This window comes from Lissotriton vulgaris, chromosome 6, assembly GCF_964263255.1.
Source record: "Lissotriton vulgaris chromosome 6, aLisVul1.2, whole genome shotgun sequence".
Lineage (NCBI taxonomy): Eukaryota > Metazoa > Chordata > Amphibia > Caudata > Salamandridae > Lissotriton > Lissotriton vulgaris.
Genome location: NC_141694.1, coordinates 230,795,416 through 230,812,995, shown reverse-complemented (window position 1 = coordinate 230,812,995; position 17,580 = coordinate 230,795,416). Strand labels below are relative to the sequence as shown.

Here is a 17,580-nt window from a genome sequence, read left to right as displayed (position 1 = left end):
TGGCGGGACTACCTGTGCCTATGCAGGCGGCGGCATGCGGTGAATTTGGCATGTGGCAGGACTACTTGATTTGCTGCCGTTTTCGCCTTGGCTTCGGCCTTTGACAAACAGGCGATGGCATGCGGCGAATTCGAAATGTGGCGGGACTACTTGATTCGCCGCCGTTCTCGCCTTCGGCTTCTGCCTTCTTCGTGGGTCAGACCAGGCGAGAGACAGAAGGGGGGGGGGTGGTCGGTGGCTGAGGCAAGACAGCCCCCCCCCCGTGGCCTGCAGGGCAGCGGAAGAGGAGAGAAGGAGAGGACTCTGCCATTCTTTGGACCGCCTGCCCAACATCATCTCCTCCCAATCGTGGTCAGGCGGGACCCTCGTACCTCGAGGCCTCGCCTTCCGGATGGGCGTAACTGCAGACCTGCTGCACTTCGGGAGTTTTCCGGACTGGGGGTAGGTATCTATTTGATTGTTTCTATTTCATGTGACCGTTATTTGGGCGTGGCGGGCAATGAGGCAGGCATGTTGGGAGCAGGAACAGGCAGTGAAGCCTAGCTGCCCCGTGGCTATTTTTGCTGTCAAACTTTTCGCCATTTTATATTTCTTGTTACGAACTATCTCTAATGTTTCTTATTCTTAGTGAAGTCAAAAGCTCATCAGGGGGTTACTGACTTAGCCTGATTTCCTTTTTATTTTTCTTTCTCTTCCTTAGCGTGTTTCGAGCTAAAGCTTTCTGTTAGTAGGGAACGGTGATCACTTCATATTTTTATGTGTCCTTTTCACTGGGGGGGGTGGTACATCTGGACGGACCAGACGAGTCCCCTCCGATAAATGGTCCGGGGTGGAACGAGATTATCGATCAAAAGGGGAACATATATTCCTTCATTAGGGTATCATCCTGGACGGACCGAGCGATGTACTTCCATTTACCAGGGTAGCCTCCTGGACGGACCAGTCGGTCTATTTCTACTAAATGGCCCATGAGTAGAGAGCATATGTCCTCCATAAGAGTAGTCTCCTGGGCGGACCATGCGAGCTACCCCACAATAACCAACCAGTGGGGAGTGGGTAGGACTGACGAATTCACAAAGGGGCATAACCTACCCTTTTCTGCTTGCAAAGACTAGATAGAATATCTCTATTCCACGTTGTTTGCAGGCGGAAAATACCTCAAACGAAACAATGCCTGGAACAACAATGTCCAGGTTTTCAATCAATCAGTGGGGAGAAAAACAGGCATGACGGATTACAACGGGGACAAAAGTCTGCATTACCTGCCCTTCGCTATCCAAAAAGGAAGACAGAATATTTCTACTCGTCTCAGTTTGTAGACAGGGAAGATCTCAAAAGAACAACCATCGACTATCAACCGACTTCAAACAATTCCCAAAGGACAACAATCGGTTATCAATCGACTTCAAACAATTCAGTGGGGAGAAAGGTAGGCATGACGGCTTAATACCGGGGACAAAAGTCTACATTACCTACCCTTCTCTATCTGCAAAGAGGGACGACGTTCCTATTCGCCGCTGTTTGCAAACAGAGAATGTCTCGTTCTCAAAAGAGAACCAATATGTCAAGTAGCCCTCAGAGCTAAATGAACCAATACCAACAATGCCAGTATACAAATACCGGTTTTCAATACAAACAATCAACCAATCAGGTGGACAGAGCCACCCTACCAATCAGGCGTAAAAACACCCTACTTAATCTTACCCGGACCGGACCATACGGATAGTTCTTCGACTTCCTCCTCCGGCGCCCGATCGTTCTCTTACTCCATGTAGCATTCCTGTGGGATTCCAGTCAGGACAATAGGTCACTTGAAGAGAGGTCCGTTCAGAATTGGTGAAGTTCTATCGATCGGCCGCCGGGCGAGGGCCCTCTCAAGGCAGGCATGCCCCGATCATTTAGACGTTCACTTCTTCGTCTGGATCTCTCTTACCGAACCCTATGTCACTGATGGGCCCCGCGTTGGGACGCCAATTGTGAAAAAATGCAAACCATCTTCCTATCGATGCCCAGGCTGCTGGCGCAAACCGCCTTGGTTCCCATGTTGAGTAATTACCAAAATAAAGAGACGGGCGCTGGAAGCAGGAATCAAGAACAGAGTTTATAACTCATGAGGAGAGCCAGTCATTTCGGACACGAAACACAGTGTCTTTCGGGAGGTGCTCTAACAAGTGAGCTGAGACTCTGGCTTTTTATACTCTACAGAACACATGATAACACAATCAGGTCGGTGTGACGCAAAAGGAAAGACATCCCCATAATCCTCGTGGTGATCCTACCCACATACATTCACAATGGGGGCCCTTGACCTGCTGATAAGAGGGGAGGTCAATCACGCAACTGAGTGTTTTGCAGGATGTGTACGCCTGATCATAGCCCAAGGGGTGGGGGTGGCTAAGACCAATAGAGGATCCTTTGAAGAGGAGTGACTTCATACAATAAGGGCAGTAAATGGTATCTCCTGGCTCAGGCGATGGCCTCGGACATATGTGGTCAGCCGGACTCGGGGGAAAAGGGTCATCAAAGGAGTGGTATTAATGCCGCGTGGACAATTGAGTGCGGAGGGAAGGCTTGTCAACAGAGGGGCATTCATGGAAGGGAAGGAGGTGCTGGTCAGGCGCGGCCGTGACCCTCAAGGACAGGGCTCTGCGTAAGAAGAGGGTTTATGACTTGTTTACGTGAGGAGAAGGGAGGGTAGCCAGGGTGGACACAAGGACAGAGTCACACAGAGAGCGAGAGAGATCTTATGACCCGTACATGAGAGCGGGGGGGGGAGCCGGGGGGGGGGGCAGTCAGGTGCAGCTGGGGGAGGGCTATGTCTGCTAAGGCAAAGGATGCCTCTCCAAGATGGAATAGGGGGCTTTGTGCGAGTCAAGGGGGAGAGTTGCCTTTCACAGCGGGGTCGTGCAGAGGGAGAGGGCTTCATGGTTCATGCATGCGAGGGAGAGAGAGACTTTGAATACACGCGGAAGGGGAGCCAGTGATTCTAATCTTAGGCGGGTAAAAAGGGCCAGGGTGCCTAAAATGGCTGTCATGTATACACGGGTACAGGCCTTTGCCGGCAATAGGATGTAGTTAAATGCTTTACGGTATTTAGGATATGCGCAGGAAGAGGAGTGGGAAAAGGGAAATGAACGTTGCTTATGTACATCAATATGTCTATTTTTCTACAGTTAGCTTCGATGAAGTTTGTGCACTGGATGTTGACGATCTTCCCAGTGACTTTGGGTGTGAAGGGGAGGAGCTAGATGGGTCCATCATTTTTTTAGGTCCGTCTGGTCTGCGGGAAACTTCTTGAGGAAGGGCTTGACTTCTGTGAGTTTCCCGTCATCAGGGAAAGTGCTGGTTTCTGGACCTCACAATGATCCTCCAAAAGTTTAAACTGAGTCTAACCAGTCTGGCTGTAGCTTTATTGGTCTTAGCATTGGAATTATTCAAAATGGGAATCAGTGGTTTGGTATCCGTCCTCATAGCAAAATGCTGTACACCAAATATAGCATTTAAATCTTTCCACAGCCCAAGTGCTGGGTAACATTTCACATTCTATGATGGAGTACAATCTTTTTTGAGGTTTCAAAGAGCATGACGCAAATGCAATACTGCCCTCTTTGCCTGCATACTCTTGTGTTAACACTGCACCAACTCCAAAATTGCTGACATCTACTGTAATGAACATTTTACCCCCTGGTAGAAAAGGACTCCGAAAAGGAGCATCGCTAAGTTTCTTCTTGATAATCTCAAAAGAATTTTGCTGCACCAGACCCCAAACAAACTTGGCACTCTTCTTTAGTAATCTCAACAAAGTTTCTGCAACTGTGGCAAAATTTAGAATAAACCTTACGTAAAATTCGCACATGCCCATAAATGCACGTAGATCATCATGATCTTTAGGTTTGGCTACATTAACTATAGCTCTGAGTAAACCTGGTCTGGGTGCAATTCCTTTACAGGACACCACATGCCCCAAGTATTCAACCTCTTTAACTCCAAAAACACAGTTTTTCTTCCTCAATTTCAAACCTCTATTTGTCATGGCTTTTAAAACTTTACCCAGCCTGTAATTGTGTTCAAATGCATCTTTATGGACTGACATATCATCTTGAAATACAAAAACTTTAGGAATACCACACAGCAAATCTTAAAATCAGTCTCTGAGAAGTGGCAGCCACTGATGCCAACCCAAATGGTACTCTACAATCTGAAAAGCATCATCTGGAGTAGAAAAAGCCGACAAATACTTGGATTTCTTACTGAGAACCAGCTGATGATATGCTGAAAGCATGTCAAATTTGGAGAATATAGACACACCACATAATGAAACAATCAACTCATCAATCTTGGAAAAGGGATGCTCATCAACCCATTTTGCCTTACTTAAGACCTTAAATCTATGCTCATAGATAGTTCATTGACATAAATTCTCCATCAATTCAGTTAACTCTTTTTTTAATGCGCAATGGAACACTACATAATTTGTTTGACAGGTAGTGTCCCTTTTTTTAATTTTATGTTGCTTACTGTACCCAATTTCTCTGGAAAAATATCTTCATAATGCTGTAAAATGTAATCCATTCTCATGAAAGACGTATTAGGTTCATCCACTTCACTTACACAACATTTGAGGGTAACATCCAGGACTCAATTGAAGGTCCAAACACCCTAGATGATGCCACCGTAAAATGTCTTGTATAGATGTTTCAAAATTCCCTTGAAGATCGATCTGGATTCCATTGTAGTTTCCGTGAATAACACCTAGGGGTAAATGTTCCTCCATAACTCATTCTCCAACAAAGTTTGTTTCTAAATTATAGTGATTTTGGAAGCTGAATCATAATTTAACAAAGCAATCTTAGTTCCATTGACAACACATTTTCAATAGGATCTTTGCAACAGGGAACATCTTTCTTGTGTACTTTCACACACACCACCATATTTCTCATATCATTTCCTAGTTGATCCAACTCTCCTTCCATTACAGAATTAACTTTACATTTTTAAAATTTCTACATACTTTTGCAAAATGATTCATGCCACCACATGTGTTACATTCTTTGTCTAGCACTGGGCAATGTTTAAAAGTTGCAAAATGAGTTTTTGACCCCCACCTGCACCACATGGAATCACCTGATACTTTAACTTTCTTCTGTGAACCACTGTTTAAAGAATCCTGGTTTCTTGTTTTTAACTACATCAAGACTTTCAGTTGAAGTTTTATTAATTTCATTCAGATATTCTTTGGAATCTTGGATTCTGTTGGCTGTCCCAATGGTTTCCTCAAGACAGGTACATGCATGTTAACAAGTGTTCTTGAATGTTCTTATTGTAGCATCTAGTAACCAACTGAGCTCTGATCAGTACAAACTCACTCCAAATTCGCACTTGGTTGCAAATACCCGCATCAACTGTTTAAGGCTAAAGCTGCATCAGCGCTAATGAGGAAAGACACTGCAAGCAGGTGAAATCTTCTGAATATGGTTTATTGTAAATTTACTAGTAAAGCAAACAAATTCGAGAGACAACAAACGTTGCTTCCTCCTCCTTGTCCCGCTGTGAACAGCTGCTGCAACTGACCATTGTTTGGAGTTCTGCTCCCGAACGTTCTAATACAGAGCCCTCGTGACCATAACTCAACACAACACATCATTCAAAAATGTTGTGATATCAGACACATCGTGTATTTCCTCACTCCTCTTTTATTTGGGTAGTTTACTTCTTGCTGTGGAAGGGATGATAAAGGATGATAAATGGTACCTATTTTGCTCTGTATTGTAAGGTGTGCTATCCCTCTCTATTTTATTTTGTGGTGGTCAGTGCTCTTGTGCAGTAGCAGAGACCACAATGTGCAGCCTTTATCGTCTGAAGTGCTCTCACATTAGATGGCTCTGCTACTCAGCTCTTTTGTTTGACTTTCTAGCTGACCTTGTGATTTTCCCCAGTAGACCTGACATTTGCAAGCCCAAATGAGGTTTCAGATTGTGAGGAGATGGGGGGGTTTGAACAGCTAGGGTTCTAGTAAGGGACACAGGTGTTGTTACCTGTATCCTTATTGACTGAACCTCTACAAGTAATATCCCTGCTGTCCCCCAGAAAGGTGGCCCTTCACTTTTCTGCACAGCTATATAGCGTAGTGTGCGTGTTTTGGTCTTACATGTGCGGTTCATGTGCAATTGAATTTTATTCTTTTGCATAAGTATTTCAAGTATAGCAGCTAAAGGGACTCCCATAGACCCCATATCTATTTCACATCTCTATTGTGTCTGGTTGCAGTATACATTCATTTCGAAGCCATTGCTGAACACAAAATCACACCTTGTTCTACTATATGACAGATATTCCTGCAGATATACACATAAAAAGGCTTAACAGTAACACCTCTATGGGATTTGGATCAGTGTGGTACAATTCACATCCAGCTGTCATTTGTGGCCTCTCCTGATTTTTTTCTACGAAGGACTTTCTAAAAATGGTGCACTCTCCACTTAGGAAATGCATTCTACCTTCAACATTTTCCTTGTGCATCTGGTGCCTTCCATTCCCCAAATGCAAATTCAATTTGTGAAGGCCTTGGAAGAAAACTGGATGTCCCAATTTGGCATCTTGAACCAACATTTACAATGTAAGCCCTCTAGGTAGGTAGTCAACAGGAAACTAGTGAAGGTTCTAGGCCACTTATTCCCAGCACCTCCTGTTTGTGAGGACTTTGGAGACAAGATGAGGCAGTGACTGTTGTCCCATTAAACTCAGTTCAGGTTTATGGTCTCTGATAGCATCAGAAATTGGTGGTCCTCTTTGATACTCTAAAACCATATTTGTTGTTTGGTCATTATCACAATTCAGTTTTGGAAAGTGGTATTTTGGCAGTTTAAACATGTGTGGTTTGTGATAGATTCGTAGATGCCTTGTTTACAAGTCACTAAGTTGTCTCTCCTTGCCCCATGAGTCACTGAGAAAAAATGACAAAGGCCAGATATGTCTTGCCTGACTTCATATATTTTAGCACCTTGCACCATTAGTCAGGCACCGTAGTAAGAGAAACTGTTTATGTTTGTGATTTTATGTGGTGTGGACTTGGCCCAGAGGCCTCAGAGCGCTTTACAACAGAGATGAAAACAATAAATTAATAAAGGAAAATACAAAAATACACCCTTGGAAGGCTAAGTTTCAGGTTACCCCTCATGGGAGATAATGAGCAATACCCATATTAATAGCTCAGCAATTCAAAACAGCCAATGGGATGGACACTGTCCATAAGATGTTCAGCAGTAGTTTGTGCCGGGTGAGGTGGAGATGCACCCACCGGGGAAGTGAGATGGCAGGAGGGTTTAGCTTAAGTGTTGTTTAAAAAGTAGAACTTTGAGGTCTTTTTGAAGGGGTCATGACATGACATCAGACAGTGGCTCAGAGGTAGGGAGTTTCTGGAGAAGGATTGGTTCATGCAGTGCTCTTGGTTGAAGGTTAGAGGTTCCAGAAGAAGAGATTGAGAGCTTCTGGAGTCGTGTTTGGGGCCTGACCTTTTCAGTTTCTCAGTTAGGTATGAAGAGGAGTGAAGTGCTTAATGAGTGGTGCCAGCAGTTTTAAATTGAGCTCTCGTCTTTATGGGAGCCACTGTATGGGAGCGTAGGATAGGGGTGATTTTATCAAATTTCTTGTGCTCATTCACAAGGCTGGCTGCCGCATGAAGGACCACTCTGAGTGGTCTCGGGTGGACTTTCGGGATGCCTGATATAAGTGCGGTTCTGTAGTCCTGTTTAAAGAAAGCAAGCACCTAGACAACTGATTTTAGGTCCTGCTCTGGGGTGAGGTGCCAGATTCCCCATAGCAGCCTTAGCTGGAACCAGGAACTCTTAGCCACGAATGAGATATGGCTCTTCAGGTTAAGATGTCTGTTGAGGGTGAAACTAAGTAATGGATGGATGGGCCTCCTAGTTGAGGAGGAGTTTCACTCAGTCTTGAATTAATGGGTTTGCTTTCTTTGGAGAGAGAGAGAAGAAATTCTATTTTCGCTGTGTTTAAGGAGGTAGGAGGGTACCATCCATGATTTGCTTCTTTTCAGGGTGTTGGATAAGAGGATAAAGTAATCTGGGGATGAAATCTTCAAGTTATTTTGGGTGTTGTCATTGTACAGGTGGAAGAGGACTTGAGTTCCTAAGGATTGAACAAAAGGGTTCAAGAGAGAGGTTGAAGAGGGTTGGAGAAAGAATTAAACCTTAGGCAACCCCGTGCTGCATACAAACTGGCGTTGAGACCACGTTTCCGATTTTTATGATTTAAGAGCGGTTCATTACGTATGAAGTAAACCTATTTAGGACTACACCTTCCAGCCCCATTCACTGCTTTAGGGTACCTAATAAAGCCTGGTGGCTTATCGTGTCAAATTCAGCAGAGCGATCAAAGAACACATGAGGACAGAAATTTCTGGTGTTGAGGAAGCGGAGGGCATCGTCCACAGTCTGCTGTGGCCCTGATGGATTCCGAATTGAAGGGTGTCAAGGAGGTTGTTTGCATGGATGTTGTGCTACAGTTGGGAGACTATGCAGCTTTCACTCACCTTGCCTTGTAGAGGCAGAGAAAAAAACGTGTTGGAAGTTGATAAAGTAATCAGGGTCCAGTGAATGTTTTTTAGAAGTGATCTGAGCCACTTTTAGCCAGTCTAGAAACAAGCCCTGTTCAAGGGTGAAACTTACCAAACTTACCAGGGTTGCCCATAGGGGAAGTATCAGGTTCGCTAAGGATTTGGTGATGAAGCCTGGAATGGAGTCAAAAAAATGGTTTGAGGGTTTGAAGTTAGAAGTAGATTTGTGTCTGAGATAGGGGAGAAAGATGAGGATCATGGCTGCAGTGCCTTGCATGGTAGTTTCTCCTCGACTATGCTGTTGAGGTTGATTGGAAGGGAATTGTTTACGTCTTTGACTGCAGACACATCCTCCAGAGAATAACATTGTCTTTAGGACCGTAGTTGTGCTCAGTATAGCGCTTTGCAGTACAAACACCATGAACATATTTAGGATTGCATATTAGCTCCAGAAGGTGAACAAACCATCTTTTTGGTTGATCATCATTTAAGTATCCTAGGCAACTTATATGTAGATCAAGTGCTATTCGTTGTACAGATCTTTAGTTCTGCCTGGACATAGAAGTTTCTTTTGAGTAAATGCTATGGCATATGTATTTGAATTGCAAACCTATTACCTCTTCCATGATTCAACGTTGACTATTGATCTAGCTAATCAAAGAGAGTCAAGTTTTCAAAGTGAGTAACTCGGTATTGCTTTGGATACCTTAAAACTTGGTAAGTCTGTGGTATTTTACACTACCCACAACAGATACTGCCTGGTAACCACTGGCCTCCAGACTAAATACCTCACATCCGTGAACACTTATGTTTGGTTGATAACTTGAATTAATCCTAAAACAGATCTTTAAAGTTACATTTTCCATCTTGAGAAATGTAAATGCAACTTTGGTTCAAAAAAGGAAAGGAGGTAACATTTGTGTTTGTGTTCATTTCAGTTGTATTTTAATTCTAGACCCCTATTCTTTTAATGCCCATATTTTCAATGTGCACTAAATCCACCAAATATCCCATCTGCCTCAAGTACGTCCCTTGGAGACTTCTTGATTTAGGCCCCAACTCCGATCCAAGCCAATATTGAATATGTCCTCTCACACACAGTCGAACCAGGGCTATAACTCCATATATAAGTCAAAGCATCTCTTGGGTCACTTGGAGACAAATTTCATTTTTTATCAAACTATTTAACATTTCAGGGTTTTAATTTAATAGCGTTGTCCAGGAACCCCTCACTAATACAAGCTAGACCTTCTGATTACTATGTCACAATACCAGCCACCACACTGCTTTTGGCATTTTTCATTCTAAGCCCGCACTTTAAACCCACAATTTTATATTTGCATGAGTTTCAACTTCTCCCTGTCATTTGACTTTGCTTAAAGATCAGTCCTCACAAATTGGTCAATATTTCTCGGTCCAGTATTTAAGCACTCTGTGATTATAAATTATCATGTTTTACTGTTTTATTTATGATGCACCAAAGGGCAGTTTTCTGAAAGGCGGTAAATAAACCAGAACTTTGATTTTTTTCCACCTGCTGTGACAAATGGCCTAATGTACCATTGACGTCTTTCCATTTGATTATTGAATTTAAAAGGCTTAATTCCCTCACACACCTGACTGTAGTAATTGCTGATAGTTGAAAATGAATAGAGCAGTTGCTCTAAAATTAGAAAAAAATAAAAATTCTGATGTCTTTTCATTCTTTTTTCCAACAGACTCCTATTCTTTCCAAAATGGAGCAACAATCTCAAGGGCAGCTTCTGGCGACAAGTGTGAGGTGGGGACAAACCCCTGTAAATCAGTCCACTCCCTGGGACACAGAGGAGCCACCATTGAAACAATTGAGGGAGAATGGAAACTCAAGTAAGTCTCAATCAATCTAGACTTCTGCAATGGAAATGTGTTCGAAGTGAAATGGTTATCTTACTCCACCCCACAAACGACTGCTCAGGATCACATTTCATCTACACTTGCATGAGTGAAACTATTGGTCAACCTAATTCGAGTTCCAGATGTTAGTGTAAATCTGTTAAATAGTTGACTGATTTATAGCTATTTATTTATAGTGGTTATGTTTAGAGCTGGTGTTGGTTATCCAAATGTACTTATGATTGTTTATAACCTTTTGGGTTAGGGAGAATAGGAAATTAATTAATAGTACATCAATAGGCATCTAAGAATACCAATGACAGATGTAGTATATGCATTTTTGAGATCTAAGTAATATAGAAGCCATTCTTTACCTCAAAACGCACCACTAAGAGTGGAACTATGTAATGTTTCGCCAAACACAGCTAAGATTCCCACTTATACTAAAATGGGGAGCTCAAGTCACCAAGTTTATTTAAAACAAAGTAAACGAGGTGGCTTCTAAATTCAGTTATTCACTAAACTTCTTTTGCCAGAGGAATGTCATTAATAGACATTGGGCATTAACTCATATGGGACATTCACGTTAGAATGCAATATTCTTGCAACAGATGCACTAGCCAAACAACTACTGCATTAGTTTGTGCTTAACAAATTTAGAACATCTTTTTCCTATTTGATGTCTCCGAGGCACACTGATCCTGAATTAAAGATAAGAGGTAATCAAAAGCCTCTCGTTTTCCGGAGAAAGAACTGCATCAGTAGAAGACTCCACTAGCAAGATAGTGAAAAATTACACCAATGGTTTTGCTTTTGGAATTCCGGAAATCTGAGTATGATCTATTATCACTTAACTATAAACTGGGTACTAAAATTCTATAAACATCTACCATTTGTGCACCGCATACAGAATCACTAAAGTTCTAACCCCCAGCTGAATTAATGGGATATACTGAAAGTCGACCATCAATGTTACTTTATTTTACTATAGAAGAACTTATTTTATTTATTACTCAGACGTCTTGCACATCTAGGAGAGTCAAAAGCGTACTGGGGCCATAAAGCCATGCATTGAAGCTGCTGGGGTGGAGAGAGACACAGAAGTCATAAAAGCCCAGAACTTAAGTGAAGTCTGAATAAAGAGAAGTCTAGAGGAGAAAGTGTTGTGATTCCAAGTCTATAGTAAGTCTACAAAGGGGAAAGAGCCAAGCCAAAAGCTTGGTAGGCATGGTGTGGACATATTGGTAAGCAATGATATTTTTAAGGGGCACACAATCATAACAGAAATAGCAGAAGGGACCCCGCTGGAAAAATAGTGTTTGTAGTGGCAATGACCCAGGTCCCAAAGTCATTTTGGAAATCACTCATCCGACCAAATAGAATGATAGTTGGGGAATTCTGGACCTGGGGGAGACAGGGAAGAATGTTGTTGCTCCACCTGTACTAAGAGTTCAAACACCAGTTGTATCCTTCCATTTTGAAAGTTAGCTAGCCAAAGCAAACACTTAATAAAACAGTAAACAGTTGTAATTTCAGTATGAAATTGAGTCACGAGAAGGTAAACACTAAGGAGGATGAGGCAGATTGCTACCCTCTCATAGTTTTTACGCCCAAAGTGTGTGTTCCAGCTAGGTGTGATTCCATACAACTGAGGTGTTGGACAGGACACAGGGTGGATGTAAGGAAGTCTCCGTTATAATGTCCTAACATTAGGGCACATGACATTCAAGTTGCGTAAGCCTCATAAAGTGGTAGATGGACTGTAATTTATTAGAGGCATGGGGATATCTGTATTAGAGGCACAGGAATTACTTGTTCCCATATAACGCAGGATCAGCTTATCTATAGCCATTGTGGGGTATATTTGATGACAACTTCTGACAATCCTGATTCAAATGGGTTAATGGGTCACATATATTTATGTATGTATATATATATATATATATATATATATATATATCTCCAACGAGAAAGGTAGCCCTTGTGGAGACGATCTCACGGAAGGTAAGTCTCTGATGGCAATAAGAGGACTGCAATTACAACAGCTCTATGCAATTCATCTTTATTCATGCGGCTGAACACTTTTCAAACATTCAGTCCTTGATCACGAGCCTAGCAAGTTTGACGACGTGAAACAGCATGTACTGCTCCTGCATGATCTTGCACCTCTTCCCTAACCCACTGGAGAAATACTGTTTTATATGCCAACACCAACAGCGCTTACTGGAGAAAATCGTGGTTTTAAAAAAACTGCAAGTACCAGAAGCACTCGGTTGCTGACGCCCACAGGGCAGGATTTACACATCAAAGCGGACATTTAAAACAATGCAGCTGTCCGTTGCGGTTATATGGTGCCTGTGAACAAGACGACCTACTTTCGAAACGCGTCAGGCTTTTCACCTCTGAGGGTGAGGTGCATTGTAAACTTACCTGCGATCCCTAATAAAGAAGGAGAAAGCTATCCCCTGTGTGCCGTCTTCAAATGGGGAACCTTGTTTGATTGATGTAGTGGGGGCCAGCCCGGTCGCGAAGACACCCCTCCGCTGAGGCGGATCCTAGCTGTGACCCACTGAGGTCACGCTGTTGAAATGGGAGAGACACCGCACTTAAGGACTTATAAAAGCTGGAAGTTTTCTCTTGCACCTATTCCATAGCCCACTGGGTAAATACTGTTTTAATTGCCAACACCAACAGCGCTCACTGGAGAAGATCGTTGTTTTAAAAAACTGCAAGTACCAGAGCACTCGGTTGCTGACGTCCACTGGGGCGGGATTTACACATCAAAGCGGACATTTAAAACAACGCAGCTGTCGGTTGCGGTTACATGGTGCCTTTAAACAAGAACGACCTACGTTCGAGAAACGCGCCAGGCTTTTCACCTCTGAGGGTGAGGTGCATTGTAAACTTACCTGCGATCCTTAATAAAGAAGGAGAAAGCTCTCCCTTGTGTGGCATCTTCAAATGAACAACCTTGTTTGATTGATATATATATATTGATATATATATATAGATATATCTTTTAGAGTGAGTGTGCGAGTGGCTGCACTCAAATCTCCATAGATCTGCAAAATCTGAAGCATGCGTGGTCTCAATGATCCAAGGTTGGTGCAGAACAGAAGCTCAGTTGTCCTTGTAAAGTACGATATTTTACTTCTCTCCCGGGTCTCATTTGAATCCTCGCAACTGTGCATCCACTCTGGACATTTCTGCCAAGGGTTCGATCTCCAGAGTGAAGAGCAAGGGCGACTTGGGGCATCCCTGGAGGGTAGCCTGCTCAGTTCGGAACAACTCGGAGGTGGCCCCACCCACCCGCACTTGGGCCATAAGATCTGAAAATTTCCTGATAATACAGTTGTCTGAGAAATACATGATATACCAGTCCTAGTTATTTGCAGGACTTTACGGCTAATTGGACTAGCGTTTGAATTGGATTTCAAGTTAATTATGAATTAAGTGCTAGGTTTTCCCACTAGACCCATACCATCCTCAAAAAAGTGCTGTAGCTGGAAGTGGCTGTATAATGCTTGCTGCAAGGAATGCTTGAGCTTAGCATGTAATTCCTCCATAGAATAACATACCAAGGAACAACATAAGGGAAGCAAATTCCTTAAGTGACTATATTTTGCACTGATCCAAGGAATGGTCACAATAAAAATCATTTAGGATACTCTGGAAAATGAAAGATCGTCACAAACCCATTTGATACTGGTCACAAATACCAATAGTGACCTTGATTGTTGGTGTGAGATTTCATCAAAGATGTGAATATGCTAGAGGGATGACCTGCAAGTTAATGTGAGGTAGTGGATCCAGAAAAAAATGATTAAACAGTGTAGAAATGACAGCTTAAAATTGTAGGTGCATAAAAGTTTATGAACCAGTAAATCCCATTATTGCATATGGGTTAGGCCCATTCAGTGCCTCCAAATATTTTTCTTTTTGAACATCTAGTTTTGGATATTTACTGTGGGTGAGGCTCCAAACTTGAGTCCCACTCACAGTAATTTCATGTTAAATCGAACTGTGTGTGTTTACTGCTAGTATCACCCTTTTAAGATAAGGCTGATGTGACGCAGCTGGGGTAAGAAGCACCGGGCTGGTTACACATGTATATGTGTGCCGAGGGCACGTGATAGACTACAGTCGTGCACAGCCTGGTAGCTGCACATCGGTAACCTGCCTGTAGCGGTTCTAAACTGCATATTTGACTTGTCAAAATGGCCCTCGTATTGTATAAGTCGGGTGCAGATATTTGAAAGTTGGGCACGTAGATGGCAAGATGGGTGGAGAGCAGTTGGGCCCTGCCTTGATTGCACTTCAAAGGGACTTTCTCCAGTGCACTCAGAGACCCGACACTAGCTTTTTGTGTCACTAGCCAATATGTAAATGAACCCAAGGAAGACTAGAGTACTGACTAGAGCCAATTTAGGGTTAGACAAAGGGATTTCTCCCACCCACAAACTGGACTGGGCATAAAAGTGGCATCCCAAAACACGAAGGAGACCAATACTTTGGACCAGGATTATGAGAGCTGCATCAGCATAGACAGCTGGGAGGATAAGCCCCTGATGGGCTGAGGTCTGTCTGCAGCTGACACCCACGACAAGTGGATCTCCACATTGCCAGTGCTGCTGTCGCCTTATGCTGGCCTCCTTAGGCTTCCTTACACCTAATCCCATTTGGGAGAAGACTTGGATGCCACTGCCCCCAGATCTCCTACAAGAGATCCCGTAGTTCATGGAGTCTGTGGAGGGCATAGCAGATGGTGAGTTGGTGCAGGTAGCCAGTAAAATCAGTGCTCTGTAAGGTACCTCCATGTAGAGGCCAGGAGGCCTGCTAAAACTGCTCCTGGTGAATAGATCCTGTCACCAGGAGTACATTGAGCCTAAAATGGAATAGACTGGCCCAAAGGGGGCCGAGTTATACACCCATGGACTGACGAGCATTTGGGGCTTCATTACAACTCCTTTTAATTTCCCCATGGAGGGACCAGCCCTTTGGGGATGAGGAAACATGTTATACTTGCCCAGGGAGGAGTTGTGCGTGTGGCCCCCTATCCAGACTCACTTTCGACTTGAGTACCATCACCCTGGTCAGTGCAACTATTATAGTGCTGGGACACCTCACACTGTTCGGCAAAAAGAACAAAGGTGGCCGATGGAGGAGGACAATGGTAGTTGATGTGAGAGCACCGTCACACTCTCCAATTGGCTCCCTGGGAGGTCAGAGCTCTGGCAACGAGTTGGATTGCCTCTTCCACGCCCCTATGCCCATGTCTGGGGTGGTGGAGTAAATCTGATCTTCCCTCCCACTAGAGTAGGAGTCCCATGGGATATCAGAGGGGAGGAAGGCAGCCTTGGCTACTGCAAAAAGAAAAATAAATAGGGTGACACAAGCAAAGCTGCACATGAGTAGCCCTGCTCTCCGGGGACAGTGGGATAGCCACTACTTAAATATTCACTGCTCCATGAGGGAGAGCCACATAATTTCCTGCAAGGGCCTTCATTTACATAAGTTCCGCTTTCAGTAGTGGTCCCAAGAGGGCACGGGCACCACCAAAATAAATTGTGCATATGTGGGGACTGTAGGGGGTGCAGTAGTCCCTTCCATTTAGAATAGGTTCATAAATGAACACTATGCCTCCCAGCCTTGTCATCATTTTTAAAGCACTGTTAAGGCTGGCACTTTTGTTCTACAGCCTGGGAGTACATTGATCTTTAGTGGTTGGTTCTATGGCTACCTGTTGTATGGCCTAAAGGTGTTTAACAAAAGACTCTAAAACTTATTATAGTGATTTTATAGGCTTTATTTAAAGTATTTTGCAGACAGGAATTTTTTATAAACATTGCAATGCTTTATTGACAATCATGATTGCAATTAAACATGTTTATTGAAATCAGTAATAAAATGGTAATTCTAAACATGTGGTAATTGGTATTTTACTGTGGTGACCACTTGACAAAGGTAATAGACGTGCTTTATATATTGATGTGGTGACCCTGACAATGCCAACACACCTGCTTTTTTTAATAAGTGTTAGCTCCCTATATAGTGATGTTTTGGTCTGGTGTAGGGGTAGGGTACTGTGATTTTGAGGGCCATGATCCATTAGTAGTCAGATGTGATTTCAGAATGTCACCAAGGGTAATTTCCTATTAGTTTGTGTTTATTAAATGTACCTTTACTTTTCAAAGAAAAATCACTGACTGGACAATCATTTATTGAGTGGTATTACTGTGTGCCAGTCAGTGCTTAATTTGTAAAATATGAAGTGCAGGTGCTCAAACATTTCTAGGAGGCCACCCCCACTTCCCTTGGCTCCACCCACTTGAACCAATGGCTCCACCCACTTACTCTAGTTGCTCCACCTCAGTGCTTAATTTATGGAAAAAATAAGTTTCGGGAGAAGCAGGTCGGGAGCCACTGTATTATTTATTTCCAAATATTATTACGGTATATGCTGCTCCATCTAGAAAAGAAAATACTGCCTTTTGTCACTATTAGAGTGATGTCAGATGGGATGTACGTCAGTACACAGCGATCATTTTGATCGCGGTACTTTACGACGCAGCCATTACAAAGCAAGTTCTTACAACGACTTGCGTTGGAGGGCGCTGGATTGTGGATTAATTTAATTTTCTATTCCAACTCCAGCCCATGTAACAGTAGGGAAGGTGTTGGAATAGAAAATCAAACCATTCCTTTAAGTAAGGGCGCCTTGGGGACTATGCAGCTTTTAAAGCAGGAGGAACTAGATTACAACCGGGGAGAACGATATTCCATCATCAGCCTTATGCAGGAGCATGGGCACATAGCTGCCACGGTTCTAGAATGCATGTGTGACATTTCCATAATTTCAATGTAATTATAAGTGACAATTCAACGATTATGAGTGACTCTTTCTTGCGAGCAATATAAATATTAGAAATTACACTGGAGAGTGAGGCTGAGGCACACATAGGTCACAGACAGGCTGCCTGTTATTATTTCAAGACTAGTATAGCAGCCTCAACCCTAATAAAAACCATTAACCCGAGCTGAGCAGTCCACCCCATTTCGCGAGAGGTGCCTACGTGCCCAGCCCTGCAGCAGGCACCAGATTACACCAGCCGCAGGCAGCCTGTCACAAAGTTAAA

The 17,580-nt window shown here is 43.2% G+C and overlaps 1 protein-coding gene across 1 annotated transcript in view; it reads left to right on the top strand.

The window, feature by feature from the left end:
* KLHL29 (kelch like family member 29) overlaps positions 1 to 17,580 on the top strand; it is a 729,019-nt gene that overhangs the window by 266,452 nt on the left and 444,987 nt on the right. Inside the window, exon 2 of the mRNA XM_086926271.1 lies at positions 10,291 to 10,438. Coding sequence (XP_086782397.1) covers positions 10,291 to 10,438 — 148 coding nt within the window. The remainder of the gene's footprint in view (positions 1 to 10,290; positions 10,439 to 17,580) is intronic.